The sequence below is a fragment of the Anopheles maculipalpis genome, chromosome 3RL (genome assembly GCF_943734695.1).
Source record: "Anopheles maculipalpis chromosome 3RL, idAnoMacuDA_375_x, whole genome shotgun sequence".
In the NCBI taxonomy this organism is placed as follows: Eukaryota; Metazoa; Arthropoda; class Insecta; order Diptera; family Culicidae; genus Anopheles; species Anopheles maculipalpis.
In genome coordinates this window covers 39,742,600-39,757,453 of record NC_064872.1, presented here as the reverse complement: position 1 = coordinate 39,757,453, position 14,854 = coordinate 39,742,600, and the positions used below count along the sequence as shown (strand labels likewise).

The 14,854-nt window shown below is 45.3% G+C and overlaps 6 protein-coding genes across 6 annotated transcripts in view; 3 read left to right on the top strand and 3 right to left on the bottom strand.

The window, feature by feature from the left end:
* Nucleotides 1-4,542, top strand: part of LOC126565731 (protein brawnin) — a 402,985-nt gene extending 398,443 nt beyond the window's left edge. The window contains exon 2 of the mRNA XM_050222939.1: nt 4,308-4,542. Coding sequence (XP_050078896.1) covers nt 4,316-4,519 — 204 coding nt within the window. The 5' untranslated portion in view covers nt 4,308-4,315 and the 3' untranslated portion in view covers nt 4,520-4,542. The remainder of the gene's footprint in view (nt 1-4,307) is intronic.
* On the top strand, nt 314-1,504 carry LOC126565508 (replication factor C subunit 3). Its single transcript, XM_050222690.1, has 2 exons — nt 314-939; nt 1,012-1,504. Exons 1-2 carry the CDS (start codon nt 349-351, stop codon nt 1,495-1,497), a joined length of 1,077 nt encoding a protein of 358 aa, XP_050078647.1. The 5' UTR covers nt 314-348; the 3' UTR covers nt 1,498-1,504.
* Nucleotides 1,578-3,680, bottom strand: LOC126564266 (U3 small nucleolar RNA-associated protein 18 homolog). The gene is made up of 2 exons (XM_050221265.1): nt 3,088-3,680; nt 1,578-2,997 (listed from the first exon to the last, which is right to left on the bottom strand). The coding sequence occupies exons 1-2, from the start codon at nt 3,678-3,680 to the stop codon at nt 1,578-1,580; spliced, it is 2,013 nt and encodes a 670-aa protein (XP_050077222.1).
* Nucleotides 3,937-4,302, top strand: LOC126565713 (small integral membrane protein 4). Its single transcript, XM_050222917.1, has 2 exons — nt 3,937-4,119; nt 4,185-4,302. The coding sequence occupies exons 1-2, from the start codon at nt 3,963-3,965 to the stop codon at nt 4,268-4,270; spliced, it is 243 nt and encodes an 80-aa protein (XP_050078874.1). The 5' UTR covers nt 3,937-3,962; the 3' UTR covers nt 4,271-4,302.
* Nucleotides 4,543-4,641: 99 nt separating the features above from the next.
* Nucleotides 4,642-7,111, bottom strand: LOC126560613 (coiled-coil domain-containing protein 93). The gene is made up of 8 exons (XM_050216568.1): nt 7,024-7,111; nt 6,733-6,941; nt 6,155-6,620; nt 6,009-6,047; nt 5,629-5,936; nt 5,447-5,560; nt 5,125-5,330; nt 4,642-5,054 (listed from the first exon to the last, which is right to left on the bottom strand). The coding sequence occupies exons 1-8, from the start codon at nt 7,105-7,107 to the stop codon at nt 4,642-4,644; spliced, it is 1,839 nt and encodes a 612-aa protein (XP_050072525.1). The 5' UTR covers nt 7,108-7,111.
* A 1,627-nt stretch (nt 7,112-8,738) lies between these two features.
* Nucleotides 8,739-13,507, bottom strand: LOC126563816 (VWFA and cache domain-containing protein CG16868). Its single transcript, XM_050220572.1, has 4 exons — nt 13,106-13,507; nt 10,103-13,030; nt 9,751-10,027; nt 8,739-9,689 (listed from the first exon to the last, which is right to left on the bottom strand). The coding sequence occupies exons 1-4, from the start codon at nt 13,499-13,501 to the stop codon at nt 8,740-8,742; spliced, it is 4,551 nt and encodes a 1,516-aa protein (XP_050076529.1). The 5' UTR covers nt 13,502-13,507; the 3' UTR covers nt 8,739.
* Between the last annotated feature and the right edge of the window lie 1,347 nt (nt 13,508-14,854).

Below are 14,854 nucleotides of genomic sequence, written 5' to 3'. Positions count from 1 at the left end.
GGCTTTTAATTTTTTCCTCACGTGGAGCGACAGTTCGAGACAGCGTGACAGCTTGTTTTGGTCGCACAGTGGAATATTGCAGGCTAACAAAATAAGCTACAACCCAACAGACAATTTTGTGGCGTACGAGGTTCGAACCACCCTTGTCACTTCTCACTATAGTGAGACGGATGATTTTTCACGCAGGGTTTAAATTATTCGTTATCCGTTTCTAGAGGGAGCTTGTGGGTTGTCATTGGCTCTGTCAACAATGAAAAATTCGCGCCATTCAAATTGAGTTTGCCGCATCGCATCGTATCAATTTCAGCACATCAAATTAATTAAATACATCCGTTGTTTTTCCTCGCGATGGCGCTCTGGGTTGACCGTTATCGACCACGGGAGCTATCGAAGCTCGATTACCACAAAGTGCAAGCAAATCAGCTGATAAATCTCTGCTCGCAAGGTGACTTTCCACATCTGATGTTCTACGGTCCTTCGGGCGCTGGCAAGAAAACTCGTATCATCTGCCTGCTGCGAGAGCTGTACGGTCCCGGCGTGGAGCGACTACGCAATGAGGTGATGAACTTTACGACTCCATCGAACAAAAAGATCGAAATCATGACCGTCAGCAGCAACTATCACATCGAGGTTAATCCGTCCGATGTTGGCATATACGATCGGGTGGTGATAACCGACATGATAAAGCAGATCGCCCAAACACAGCAAATCGATCCATCCGGCCAGCGGGAGTTCAAAACGATCGTGCTTTCTGAGGTGGACGAGCTGACGAAGGATGCGCAGCATGCGTTGCGTCGTACGATGGAAAAGTATGTAGCCACGTGCCGGTTAATCCTGTGCGTTAATTCGACGTCTCGCATCATCCCCGCGGTAAAGAGCCGTTGTCTGGGGATACGCGTATCGGCACCGACTGAGGATGAAATCGTTTCTATCGTGAATGTGAGTTAATCTTGTTGCTTTTGGAATCTTGCTTCGTAATATCAACATTCATTTTGGTTCTTTCTTCCGTAGTCGATCTGCAAAAAGGAGAACCTCCACATACCACCGGAACTAGCGGTGAGGCTAGCTCAGAAATCGGAACGCAACCTACGACGGGCCATTCTCTCACTGGAAGCTTGCAAAGTGATGCAGTATCCGTTCACCGCGAACCAGGAAATTCCGGACATGGATTGGCAGACGTACCTGAAGGAGACGGCCAACATGATCGTGCAGGAGCAAACACCACAGCGAATGGAGGTGGTTCGCGAACGGCTGTACGAGCTGCTGTCCCAGGGCATACCGGCGGATATCATTTTCAAGGGCTTGGTACAGATTCTGGTGAAGAATTGTGATATGAGCCTGAAAACACAAACACTCAGCTTCGCCGGACTATACGACCATCGGATGCAGCGTGGCAGCAAGCACATCTTTCATCTGGAAGCGTTCGTGGCGCAGTTTATGGCAATGTACAAAAAGTTCCTAAATCAAATGTCAGCAATGGATATGGATGATTTTTAACTTGCTACTCAAATAATAACTTTACTACACAATTGATACTCCATTACGCAACTGTTGACGGGCGCTTTTATTATAAATTCTTAATAATTGGGATAATGCTTTACTCTGAACAGTAGAACCGTGCTTTCCTTCGTTCCAAGTGCGAGATATCCACCGGAAGGAGAAAATTCCACCGTCGTTATGTGGCCCATATTTGTCATCGGTAACGGGAAGTTACGGAAAACCGTGGTGCTCTTGACGTGGATAAGCTTCACCGCATTTTTCACAGTGGACGATGCAATCGCCAGCAGCTCGGAGGTCACATTGAACGAAAGGGAATCGATGTACGTGGTCAGATTGTTAATTGTCTTCAGCGGTACCGGTTGCTTCTGGGAAAGTGTCACATCCAGTCGGTAGATATTGACGACGCCCTGTCGACTACCAGTAGCCACAAACTGCCCATTGGGGCAAACAGCAATACACGATCCATTAACGCACCCATCGTCCTGGAACACGTTCACTATCCTTTTCTGCTCCAGGCTAAATACGGTCACTTCCGTATCGTTACTGTGGCAAAGCAAGTATCGCGAGTCGGGTGTAAATGACAGCGATTGGCATGGATAGCGTAGCTGTATCGTTTGCAGCACTTCCTTCGATTTAGCGCTCATGAGATGAACTTCACCGCATTCGCCAGCCGAGGCCAGATATTTGCCACATCGGGACACGCGATAATTTTTCATCATCCACGTTTCCCGCTCCGGTATCTTGAGCGTGTCGCTCCGTCCGCTCATTAAGTTGTACACGTGATAGAACTTGCGATAACTCCCGAAAGTGGCTTCACTACCATCCGGCGACAAACTGCTACAAACGACACGCATTTTCGGTAGCCAGATCGTGTGCAGCTTCTCGTTTCGGACACCATCCACCGTAACGATGGACACCAGGCCACGCTTGCCGGTCATGATCGCTACCATCGACGTTGGATGGAAATTAATGCCGGTGATTTCGCCTTCCGCTTTTGTTTCTCGGTTTAAATTTTTTAACTTTTTCAATTCAATCATACCCTTGGGCAGTCCCTGCGATGCCGTTCCCTTCACAACGTGTCCAACTTTTTGCAGAATTTCATCGTCAGAATCGAGGTCCCGATCGCGATCCAAATCAGCCCACTTCGGTTTGCCGACAAGCTGTTCGAACTGTTTACGTCGTCTTTCGTTCGTAAGCTGTTCCGGCAGCTCTTCGCGGCTGAATTTATTGCGCTTTATGTTCGATGAATCCTCTTCATCATCATCGTCCGAATCGTGCCAGATGGCAGACCGTTTGGCCGTGGATTTGTCGCCTGGTTTCTGTGGTTGTGTGACTTTTGTTGATGTTTCAGTTTTTGGTTGTTTCTCCTTGCTTTCGTTTGTTAGTTCGGAGACAAGTGCAGCTTTGCCACCGAATACAAGCGACATTAGCTCCTTTTCCATCTTCGATTTAGGTAGATCGATTCTTACCTTCTTCGGTACCTTTGTCTTTAACTTGCTTCCTTTTTCTTGTACATCTTTACTTTTCATTGGAGCTTTCTCTTTCTTTAGCGGCTCAGGGCGCACCGCTTTGTCACCAAATACTAGCGACATGAGCTCTTCTTCGGGTTTAACTGTGCGTTGCTCGTCTAACTTCTTTTTTAGGTTCATTTTCCCTTTTTTCGGTTTATCTTGTACTCCCTCTGGGTTGTTTGCCTTCGGCGACGTTCCAGTAGTGTCTCTCTCAATGTTTTCCATAGTTTGTTCTTTATCCGCATCGGAATCCTGATCAGGTTCAGGATCAGGTTGCGGCAACTCGTCCTCGGTTTCAGACTCGGACTTGAAAGACACATCGTCCTCTTCGTTGGACGATTCATCTGACTCATCGGTGTAACCCATTTTCGATTTCAATGCATTAACATAGCTAGAAATAAGAGCATTTTTCTCAACAACATTCGAATCATCATCACTCAGCGATTCTGGTTCCGATTTTATAGACAAATCATCGCTGAATGTACGATCCGCTGCGGCGGAAGCCTGCCCCTCTTGCTCCGTATCACTCTCCAGCTTGATCGAGGCTTCTTCTTCACTGGACGATTCATCGTCTCTCTGAAATTGTTTCTGGAAGCCCTTCTTGTTCCGCAGATTGCTAACATGGCTGGAGCTGAGATGATCAAATTCGTCTTCACTTTCCATGGTCATATTTAGCAAAACTTTTAAATAGAGAACGCGTCAACACGATCGAACCACAAAACACGTGAAAATAAATGTTCGCCAAGTTGTCAATTTTGACAGCGCAATGTTATTGTTTGTAACATCCCTGTGGAATCGGCTACACTTGCTCTTTCTTCCTTCAGTTACAGCTGCAGCGGTCGGTCCACCAAATGTCATAACATTGCATTATGTAAAAAGTGGACTTTTAGTCCTGTGTTTTCATTTTCACGTACATTTTGTTCGATGTAGATCGATTTGCAATCCAAATAAATGATTATTCGAAAGAGCACTACGCTAAAGCAACTTCTGGATCGATGGCCCGGTAAACGGACGTTCGGTATCTATCGGTTCCTGCCGATCTTCTTCGGACTTGGAGCGGCGTTGGAGTTTTCAATGATCCACTGGCGTGTAGGAGAAACTAATTTCTGTAAGCGTTCATTATTCATGTGAAAGGATGAAGCTTTAAATCTAACCATTTTGCTCATTTTGCAGATAACACATTCAAAAAACGGCAGGCAAAAGAAATCGTGGAAGAAAAATTACGTCTGCATCAGCTCGAACCGATTCCACAACAGTAGAAGGATTGTGCAAGACGGTGAAATCAGACCAGTTCAGCCCAAAGCATGCCGGCTGGTGTACCTCTACGCCAGTATCTGACCTTCATGGCGGCCTCACTGCTGTCCATGTTTGTCGGATCACAAGTAGTACACAATTACTATCATCCGCTCCGAGACCTGAACTATTACGTGGAGCGAGAGATGAAGATGCAAAGACTACGGGAAGTGCCACAACCACCGGATGGTGGAAACTCTTCCAATGCAGGTTAAATAAAAGGACAACTAGTCGATAATTGGTTATACACGTACTGGTTTGAGTATATATTCAGTCCTCTGTCGGTACTATGCGGAGTATCCAATATGTGTTTGTTCTGAGCGATTTCTTCACTTCACTAATGCTGCGGCTGCTGCTGCTGAGCAGACGCATGGGATAATGTCTTTAACCCTTTAAGATGCTGCATAAGTGCCTCGTTCCGTTGGCATTCCATCGTAAGTTGCTTCACTGTGGCAGCATACTTACGCTGCTGTTCCATCAAACAGAGTAGTTGTGCGTTCAACCCGTCACGTTTAGCCTTCTCGTCGTCACACTTTTTCTTCAATTTTGACTTCGTAGCACGGATTCCATCGACAATGGTTTCGAACTGCTGGACAAACTGTTCGCGCGAATGCGGATTCTGCATGGCATTGGCGTAGTTGTCGTAGATGGAGTTCAGCAACGACATTTCCTTCTCCAGGTACAGCTTTGTGTCGTCCAGCGTGTTGTACAGAGTGTAAAATTGCTTCGTCTCACGGTGCTTTGCACTTACTATGGGTAGATGGAAAATTATAAAACCGCGTGTGTGTGCATTTGGTGTGTGGGAAATGAAGGACCTTACCTTGATTGTATAGTTCCAGGAATCTTCTCTGATATTGAGCCAGTTCCGTACGATCAGGGACGGTGTCCAGTTGACGTTTGATAGCCACATACGAACGGTTTTTCTTTGCTAGCTGCAAACGAAGCGATTTCAAACGTTCTAACTCCATGTCCAACTGCCTTTGAAGCTCCACCATATCCTCATCCGGGGTTGATGTTTCCGCTTTCCTAAAAAGCATATTGAAAATTGTAAAACCATAGCGTTTTTTAATCAACTAATATCTTTACTCGACAATACGGCATTGGACCGTCATAATCGATTGTAAAAAAAATAATATCTTTACTCGATTTTCTGCTGCAATTCTGCCAACTCCTTCTTGCAATTTTCCTTAAACTGTGTCTCCTGTTTCTTCATGCGCTCGTTCTTCAAAAGTAGCTCTTTGACGTGGTCAAGTATCCTACAAATAGTAATAAGAAAAAATCAAATTAAAAATTACAACCAAGCTTAGAAATGAGAGCAACAAACTTTTGATTATCTTCCGTAATTTCTAGATTGTCGAGATTTCTAATCTCCTCCTCGAGGGTTTCTTTACGATCGCTAGCCTCCTGTAGTTGCTGTTCTTCGACTAGCACCGTTGCCCGTAGCTGGTCGCGTTCGTTTACCGCGAGTTCAAGCTTTTTTTCTAGTGCTAGCTTTAGCGCAAGTTGGGATTTAATACGATTGCGGTCTGATATGTTCTCGGTCCCATCGATCGATAGCTTCTGTTTGATATCATCGTATTTTTTCGTCATCTTTGAATGATCTGCATCCGTTAGGTTGACGGGAATGTTGTGCTAGAAGAAGAAGGAAAATGCTTTATAAAAATAATACTATTTTCATATACACGAAATGTTGAAATATGTTACCTCTTTTGCGAAACTTTTAAATAATACATCAAAATTAAGCTAAAAATCAAAAAAGGAAAATAATATGAAAAACGAAACATATTAAACAAAAAAAAAAATACAAACAAGCACAATCAAATTATTTGCATTGAATCCCATATTCATACCTCACTTTCCGCAGTATACCTCACTGATGGATCTTCATCTTCGTCCTCGTCCTCCAAGCCTGTCTCCGTTCCATCGTCCAACGCACGGGCACCGTCAGACACTTCCTGACCTGCCGCAGCATCCTTGGGACGCACCGGAATCCATCCTCCACCGGCCGCTTTGCGTAGCTTAAACTGTCGCTTGGGAAGATACTTCGACTCGATTGCCTGCAGATTGTTCAACTGTTTTACGCGCAAACGCTGCAACTCCCGGTCGGATTCAAGGGTGAAATGGTTCTGGAACTGTGTCGCTGCTAGCTTGCGCAATGTGTCCGCTTTTTTACTTCGATTTTCTACCGAACGTTTGACCAGCCATTGTACAACGGGGAAAATGTTAATGAAATCTAACCCTTGAATTTGATGCGGTTCAATCAGGAAAGGACACTTCATACGCGGCAACACGCCAACAATTTTCTCCGTCAAAGCACTGGAAGAGCAAACGGGAAGGAGATTATGAAACGGCATCAATGACGGCAGTGACGCAAGAAACTTTCTTAAGGCTTCATCGGTTGGCGGTACGGAAGTTCACCCAAACTTACATCTTCTGGCCAATGGTAAGATTCTCGTGGAACAAAAGATCCACGTTGACGTCATAGTCGCAGGCTTCGATGCACCAGGTCATACCGCCCACAATCTTGTCGAAGGACGAGAGACCCTGTATGTGGGCCCGATAGTATCCGGCACCGACCAGTGTGTCAATAATGTCCTGTTCCTTTCGTTTCTGCTCTTCATCTTCTCGTTTTTCAACCTGTTGGAAAGCATCCAGAAATTATACACTGATAAAGGTAGAGACATTATCGTTTGTTTTTGCTGCTCTCCCACACACTTACCTGAATTTCATTACCATCCGCATCGAAGCGTGTTGCCAGCTTCACGTTTGGCAGATGCTTGGAAAAGATGTTTTTCGTGGCCATGGTGTGGTTTGAAGAAAAATTAAAACTGCAGCTCAAATCACTTCACAATACTGCAATAACAAATATGCAGTCCGTAAAAGAGGCGATCTTTTGGGTGCAGTGAGCTGAAAATGTAATCTCACACGTCTAGCGGTATCAACAAGATATGACACCAATACCAACGCAAACTATGACAGCTCGCAATATCAACAATAACAAAGAGCAAAAAAACGTTCAAAAAAATTCGTATGAACGATTTAAAAAAAATATCAGAACTTGTAACTTATCACAAACTTTCCTCCTGCAAGCTGTAATTTGAGCAAATATTGTTAAAATAAAGCATCCGACAAATTTTACAAGGAAAAAAATGTTTTTGTTCACGCATTATTTTCGGACAAATAAATTTCAGAATCTGTAAACGGTACGATAATTCAATGAAATCTGTTAAATAAGTTTATTTACGATATCGCGCATCGTTTCTCATTTTTTCGCCTTTTCTCCCAAACACATTCGGCTATAAAATCGAAACTATACATATACTTGTTACCAAATCTCTTCCGCACCAGCGGACGTTCCGATTATTTAGAGTTATAACATGTGTTCGCGTTCCCTGCGTTAAAAAAGTAGCAAAAACCGAGGCCGGAAAACACGATCCACATTTGTACAATGAAAAATTAAATCTACAAAGCTGCACATCAAAACAGGAAGCACATGGGTACACAACACAGGTTGGCAGAGAACGTACGACAGTATACGCGTACAGCTTAATCGTTAGTTGACCGATCATAGCCTTAAATATGCCCGGTTCGGTTTTGTTCGACGGAAGTTAAGTTTTTTCTGCTTTCACAACAACACTGGCGAGAAACTGGGGATATGTTGTGTAAATCATTTACAATTTAGGGTACACTATAGCCAGCTGCCTGCATAGTTGTCGTCACTGTTCAGGGTTTCGACAATCCGGTATTCTCTAGATAATTATACTTTCAATTACAATAGTCAGTGGTAAGCAATAAATGCTTTAGGAGTACGTCAATGTAAACCCCTGCCCGTATAACTGCTGCCTGCTAGTCTCTAGTTTGATATTCGTCACGCATCGCATCATCTCGCAATTTCTTCTATTGCCTTAACTCTAGCTTAAACAATAACAAAAAATATAGTATAAAGGCAAGCGTCTCTCTTAGCTGGGGAGCAAAAGCCGCTCACACCGGTTTAGGAGTTCAACTTTTTGTTGGCAGCTATTACGGTTTCGGCACACAATTCCGACAGACGGAACTTTGTCCACCCGAAGTAATCTCAGTCTCGATGTAAAGTGATGTTAGGAGAGTTGTTTTCGTTACGCACAATTTTACGGCATTTAATCATTTCCCTAAAGTAACGCGGTATGACGAGGTTTGATTGTATGTGTGTCGGGAAAAAGACTAAAACTTCCGGGTTATGATGGTCGCATACATAAAATTATCGACAACGTGTTTTAAAATGCGAAATAATTGATCTAAAACAAAAACTACATGTGAGCGGAATGCCAACAAAACTATATACCACGGATCATCCGTTACGAAGAATGAATGTGGAGGAAATCTTTGTCCTGGTTTGTGTTAAAAAATCGAAGGTTACAAAAGGTACCTTCTTCCTTTTACCTGTGCTATCTCAACTTTAGGAAACTTCCATATTTCGATGGACGGTTACAGGGACGAGGATATGATGACCGCTGGTAGTGGTCGATACGGGTGATCCCGGCGACAGCACCGTACTCCCCAGTACACCCGTCCTTGAAACGGACGTAGGTGAGGGCAGTAACGTTTGCATGACGGGATCGGTGAACCGATCCACTGTCGTACCGATCATTTTCGCTTCATTAAGCATCGGAGGCTTTGACAGGAAGGAGCTTCCCGGTCCGCCCGTATGATTGCTGTACGGGCTTGAGACGGATGTGCTGATAGATGCGCTGTCTGACATGGACAATCGCTTGTTGCCCGCACCATGGCCACCATGGCCACTGTTCCCGGTCGGAATACCTTGCGGATCCACATTGGATAGGCACAGATGCTCCGATTCTTCATGGTGCGTCATGGTAGAGTAGCCATGATCGGATGAACCTCCACCGCCTCCCCCATTCGGACGCCGATAATCCGAGGACATCTGGTACGGTGATGCTACGTTCGGGATAATCATGTAGTTTGCGTTGTGCTGCCCGTTTAGCAGCAAATTTTGTTTCGCATTTGTGCGACTAATGTCACAATCATCGGATGGACTACCGTCATCCAGATCGAAACGAGACAACGGCAAACCGTGACAGTGATCCGCGACTAAATCGTCGTACAAATGTTCCGAGGCTCCACTCTGATCGGCGTTCTGGCGGAAGCAGTACATCGCGAAACCAACCACAAGACAAAGCGCAAGAATAGCACCAGCGACGGGTCCGATCGAGCTGTAAGCGGGTGGCAGAATGGACTCCATGTTGTTACCGGTGTAAGCGGCATCACCGTACGGTGTGGGTGCTCCGAATATCCCATTGAAACAGGCAAGCTGTGCCGTACAAAATGGAGTATTGAGACGATTTTCACCATCCACATCGACTTGACACCATTCGCAGCCAACCAATCCTGTGAAATGTTAATATAAGTTATCAAGTCGCTAAGCAATTGCTTACAATGCCTAACTTACCCATACACTCGCTCTGTGTCGTGTAATCCTCACAGATAATGTTTGTACAGCTCTTCAGCTCGTAATCTGCCTCATAATTGATGGCACTCATGGAAATCAGTTCCTCGGGCAGCGGAGAGCATAGTGGAACCGGAAAACTGCTGGCCGATTTCGTGCGTTTAGGCTGCATCGTACAGCTTCCTTCTCCATCCGCAACACCATAATCTAAAGGACACTCGCAAGGACATTCACATTCCGTTTGCTCCATTCGGTTGCAGTTGAGGCATGAGTTTCCAACCTGCAAAAGTAGCCAGACACAGATAATGACTTTCCCGCTTTTAAAACTAATCGACGCAATTTTCGCACTACTTACCGTACTGCAAGGACAAAATGCACCACCATCGTTGGTGGAGTTAACGATACCGAGGAACAGATTCGTGCCCGGAATTAGTGCAATCTGGTACTTTGTTTTCTCACCGTACATAAGATTGGTTATGACGTCGTCGATGGACAGGCTCATATTAAACTGGTAGAACCGTTGCACCGTTCGGTTCACATAGTTGTAGCACATTTTCTTCGTAACCAGCTGTTTGTGGTTGAGAATGTCGTTGGCCACTTGGGATTCTTTGTGTGTAATGTGTTCGATCGGGCGTCGTGTGTTTCTCGATCGTACTGGAGCTTCGGCAAGCATCGGATGCGCTACCAGATATCCTCGATCATCCATTAGGAAGCATTTAATATTATCCATACTGCAGACGGCAGACGAATCGAGCAACAGCTTGTAGAAGAATGTCTGCGTAAAGTCCATCGAAACAACGGCAATTGCTTTGTGAGGGTTATTGCCAGCTCCCGAACCGGTTCGTCCTTCAGATATTGCATAAGCAACACTCACAACATAGCCCGCACCACCAGCATCAAGATAGGGCTGAGTGAACACCAACCGTCCTGGATATTCCATCGCTTTCACAAACCATGGCCGCTTCGTTGGCTCCAGGTCCGTATCGAGCAAACCACCCGGGAACATCTGCAGCACTCCATTGACGGAGGCCGCATAACGTCGTACGACATACCGACTAAGGTTGCTTTGGCCATGGCGCAATTGATAATCGTACAGTATTTGTAACAGGGCCAGCACGTCACTACGCACATCAGGCTGCAAACCAGGATTAGCAAACAGTAACTTGCCATAAGTGTCCTTCAGGTATGCCATTATGTTTTGTATTGTGCGCACGTTCAGTTCTTCACTTGCACCGTCTCGATTGTTGCGAATGTGAGTGAATGGTGACTGGAACGAAGAAGCGCTCAGGTACAGCGTACTCGCATCAAATACGGCCAACTGCTTCACTAACCGACACAGCGATCCGGATTCGCCAACGGATTGCAGCAGATCAATGGGCGGCGGTCGTTGCAATTGTGGCGGGAAAATATCAATACGGTGATAAAGCAACGTAGATAGCAGATTTCGCGTCGTGATACTGCTGGCGGCTATGAAATTGTACTCAACACTATTACGCCCATCGCTACTTCCGCCGCCTGTCATCGGATGCAGAAAGTGTACTGGCGAGATGAACGTCCCGGACTCATCGACATCCAACGAATTAGACCCGGAATCGACACCGAGCGTTCGGACGATACACACAATGTAGGAATACACACGCTTCCAGTAGTACATGGTGGTACGGTTCGTGCCGTAATGATTGATGCGCAGATTGCCCTCTAGTTCGGCCACCATCCGTTTGTACGCAGCAGCGAAATGTTCATGCTCTAGGCGCGTTATGTTCGTAATGTAGAAGCTGCCACGAGCGGCCAATGGTCGTGGGAAGGAAGGATGCATAATCGTATTGCCCTGCACGTCGATGAGGAACGCATACGAATCATCCTGCTGCCTGTAGTACGCAATATGTTCCGCCAAATCGCTCAGATACAGATCGACTCCAACCAGACCATGAACTCCCGCTGGATAGCTTACGGTAACGACCGTATCTTGCAGCGATGGGTCGTAGTACGGTAAATGTATTCGCAGATGTTCCTCGATAAAGCGACTCGCGCTTAAAAATGGTTCCATTAAGGCCACTATAAATCGCTGCGCATCGAACGAATGCTTCGATATCATTACCATCTTTCCAGGTGGGTAGATAACCAGCGACAGGTTGTATCGCGCGTAGTTTTGGGTGCTTATGTCCACGATGAGTTGCTTTTCCTGGGCAACCTCCCGTTCATCCAGCAATATCAGGCAACTGTTGATAATGACCGGATAGGGAAGTCGCGTCTGGCCCTCGTGAATGGTTTGCAGGATGTTTTTGGGTGCAGCAGATCCAGCTGGTAACAGTGCTCGACCAAGATACAAAAACACTACCGGAACCTCATCGTCGTGTGTCCGATAAATGTCTGCGAATGCTTCAAACGCATAATGAAACCCTGCGGTATGATCCGTCGCTTGTTTGGTGCGATTTAACGAATCAATAAAATCTACCAATCGATCCTTTTCGTCCATGGTGGCGCGGACGAATCGATTCGGCTTTTGACAGTCAAAAAAGTCGTCCGACGTAGTCACGCGCTGTCCGACCGCTACTACCGCAATGCGATCATTTTCGTTTAGCAGATACAGCACAAACTTGCTGATAGCTTTGGCCACCTCCAGCTGGTCGTAGGTGATGGTGTTGCCGACGTCAAGCAATATCAACACATGCTTACTCCGCACAGCCGACAGGAACAGTGCTTTAAGCCGTCCGTCCCTCGGATAGTAGTGACATTTGTAGGCGCTTGCATGGTCCAGCGAGGATAGATAAAACTGCTGACGGTAACTGAGATAGTTCTCGTCCATCAGAGCACTGTGCTCAGTAAACAGCTGCTGCAGGTTAGCGTTATTATCGTCGATCGTCTGATCGGTGACGCGTATTCTTGGACGATCCGAATCCGCATTTGCTGGAAAGGCACTGAAATCTAGGAAACCGCCGACAGCGCTGCTGTTTGGACCATTGCCGTTCGCCTGTACATCGCCCGACGAAGAGTACGACTTGTTAAGTGAAACGTTCGATACTTTCGTGCTCTGAATGAAGCTTTGCAGATCAAACGGAGCCTCATCTTCCCACGGGTTTATGAGCTCACTGTAAGGACATGGATTGATGAGGGTGTTGTACTTGGCACCGTACTTGCTGCCAGTGTGTTGGATGTATCGACGCAGCTCTTCGATCACCGATATGGTCTGGTTTAGCTTACGAGTTAGTTTAAGCGCGATTTTCTCTAACAGCTCAACATCATTGTGGATCGTTGTTATTATTTCCATGTTGTCGTACAATTTCTGTAAAAGAGAATTTAAGTTATTATTTGGATACCTAAACAAATAAAAAATATTATTATCACACCAGTAGCTTACCTGCACGTTTGGAATACTCAGCTCTCCATTTCGGATATGGTCAAACGTTGTTTCCAGTGACTTGGTTAGTTCCTGGATGCTATAGTCTACGGAACCCGTAGAAGTAGTGGTTGGTGCACCGCCGGAACTTGACAGTGAAGCTGTCACCGACGACGATGGAGCGGCTGGCAATGGTGTGGGAGCAGATATCACTCCCACCGAAGGCACTTGGTTGTTATCGGAACTTATCGGTGCACTAACACTTATGTTGCTTATCGAGGGAACTATGCTATTTACAAAGATTGTGTTGGAAGACGCTACCGCTCCCTGACACCGGAGCGGAATTGGTAGCAGCAGCACAACAAGCATCAACATTCCGTAATAATACTGGACGGTTTGGGAAGATCGTTGCTTCATATTGACGGTGGTGGTTTCGATTTACGGAGGAGGCGAGGAGAAGCTTTCCTTTTTCGTCCCTCAGCGATCCATACAAAACGATGCAACGGGACAGACACACACGCACACGCAGACGATCCTCACGCACACCACTACACGTTAACAAGATTGATTTCGACCACAAATCGGATCGGCCTTTTCACTGGGACTTTCTTGCCAGCCGCATATCCGCTATCGATGCATCTCGTACTGGGTATACGGGTAAAATGTAAAGTCTTTAAGAAAACGTACCGCGGCACAAGCACTTGTTCCATATACGATTTCAATCTGGTAATCCGTTCCCTGCTCCGTCACTGAAGTGTATGTTTGGATGCTGATAGACAATCTCAGAACTGGGAGCTGTTTTCCTTCGCTCGAACCGCTTAACCTTGTTCGTTAAGTAACTTTTAACATGCACAGTTCAGGAACAATTATGTGACACTTTTTTTTTTATTGTTTAATAACACTTTAGCAAGAGTTTTGTGAAGAAATGTAGGATAACAACCTTAACGCGACGTGCTTTGCTTTTCTACCAGCGCGTTTGACAGCGCGTGAAACTAGCTCACAGCATTTTCGCACGTGTCACTTTGTTTGACCGCTGTAGACGGCTCGGGTATGTATCGCCTAGGACAATTGAACTGGATTTCGTATATTTCAATAATCATATTCAGATTTAAAGATTTCAACCATATCACCATGCTCAAATTATTCTATGGAAGCTTTGAAATAAAACTACATCGTAAATATACCGTCATTCTCATTTGTTTGGCCTTCAATGGTTTAATTTCTCTATAGCTTTAGTAGCGCCCTCTGTACGTCAATGTATAAAACTATATTACATGACTTGCTGCGGTTAGCAACCACAGTTTAATAGACCGATACTAACAAGTACAGCTCATGTGAGTTTTTACTTTTCTTTTTTTTTTTTTTGGAACAAGGATGCAGTTGTGATAAAGGATTTCAATGAACTATTTTTTTATTATAACACGCAAACAGGGTCTGGATCAACTGAAATCTATACAACGGGTCAGATATGCGGCATCATGCAAATCCGGGACTACTTTTAGCACAACGAAACATCGGAGTGTAGCGCATACCAAAAGAAATAACTCGCAAGAGCGGTGCGGTGCGGTGCGTTGAATCGTACTCAGGGTATCCAGATGCTCATGTTGGTAGCCCGGTTATAATAAAGCAGCTGTCCCGGTCACGATGTAGAAGTAGAAGTCGAATGTAGAATTAAGCAGTCTCCCTTAATTGAATGCAGAAAACAATCGACTAAATGATTCTAAAGTTCTATTACATGGATCAAATCCTGTAATATTATGGTTTCTTGGC

Excerpts from the sequence above, each read along its gene's own strand:
- LOC126565508 (XM_050222690.1), top strand. The coding sequence starts at position 349 with ATGGCGCTCTGGGTTGACCGTTATCGACCACGGGAGCTATCGAAGCTC. Across the intron at positions 940-1,011 it reads AAATCGTTTCTATCGTGAAT|TCGATCTGCAAAAAGGAGAA; the intron begins GTGAGTTAATCT and ends TTTCTTCCGTAG.
- LOC126563816 (XM_050220572.1), bottom strand. The coding sequence starts at position 13,501 with ATGAAGCAACGATCTTCCCAAACCGTCCAGTATTATTACGGAATGTTG. Across the intron at positions 10,028-10,102 it reads CATTTTGTCCTTGCAGTACG|GTTGGAAACTCATGCCTCAA; the intron begins GTAAGTAGTGCG and ends CTACTTTTGCAG. Across the intron at positions 9,690-9,750 it reads GACACAGAGCGAGTGTATGG|GATTGGTTGGCTGCGAATGG; the intron begins GTAAGTTAGGCA and ends AACATTTCACAG.
- LOC126564266 (XM_050221265.1), bottom strand. The coding sequence starts at position 3,680 with ATGACCATGGAAAGTGAAGACGAATTTGATCATCTCAGCTCCAGCCAT. Across the intron at positions 2,998-3,087 it reads CCCGAAGAAGAGCTCATGTC|CAAGTTAAAGACAAAGGTAC; the intron begins GCTAGTATTTGG and ends AGAAAAAGGAAG.
- LOC126565713 (XM_050222917.1), top strand. The coding sequence starts at position 3,963 with ATGATTATTCGAAAGAGCACTACGCTAAAGCAACTTCTGGATCGATGG. Across the intron at positions 4,120-4,184 it reads TGTAGGAGAAACTAATTTCT|ATAACACATTCAAAAAACGG; the intron begins GTAAGCGTTCAT and ends CTCATTTTGCAG.
- LOC126560613 (XM_050216568.1), bottom strand. The coding sequence starts at position 7,107 with ATGGCCACGAAAAACATCTTTTCCAAGCATCTGCCAAACGTGAAGCTG. Across the intron at positions 6,048-6,154 it reads GGTATACTGCGGAAAGTGAG|CTTAATTTTGATGTATTATT; the intron begins GTATGAATATGG and ends TTTGATTTTTAG. Across the intron at positions 5,055-5,124 it reads CCTGGAACTATACAATCAAG|TAAGTGCAAAGCACCGTGAG; the intron begins GTAAGGTCCTTC and ends ATCTACCCATAG.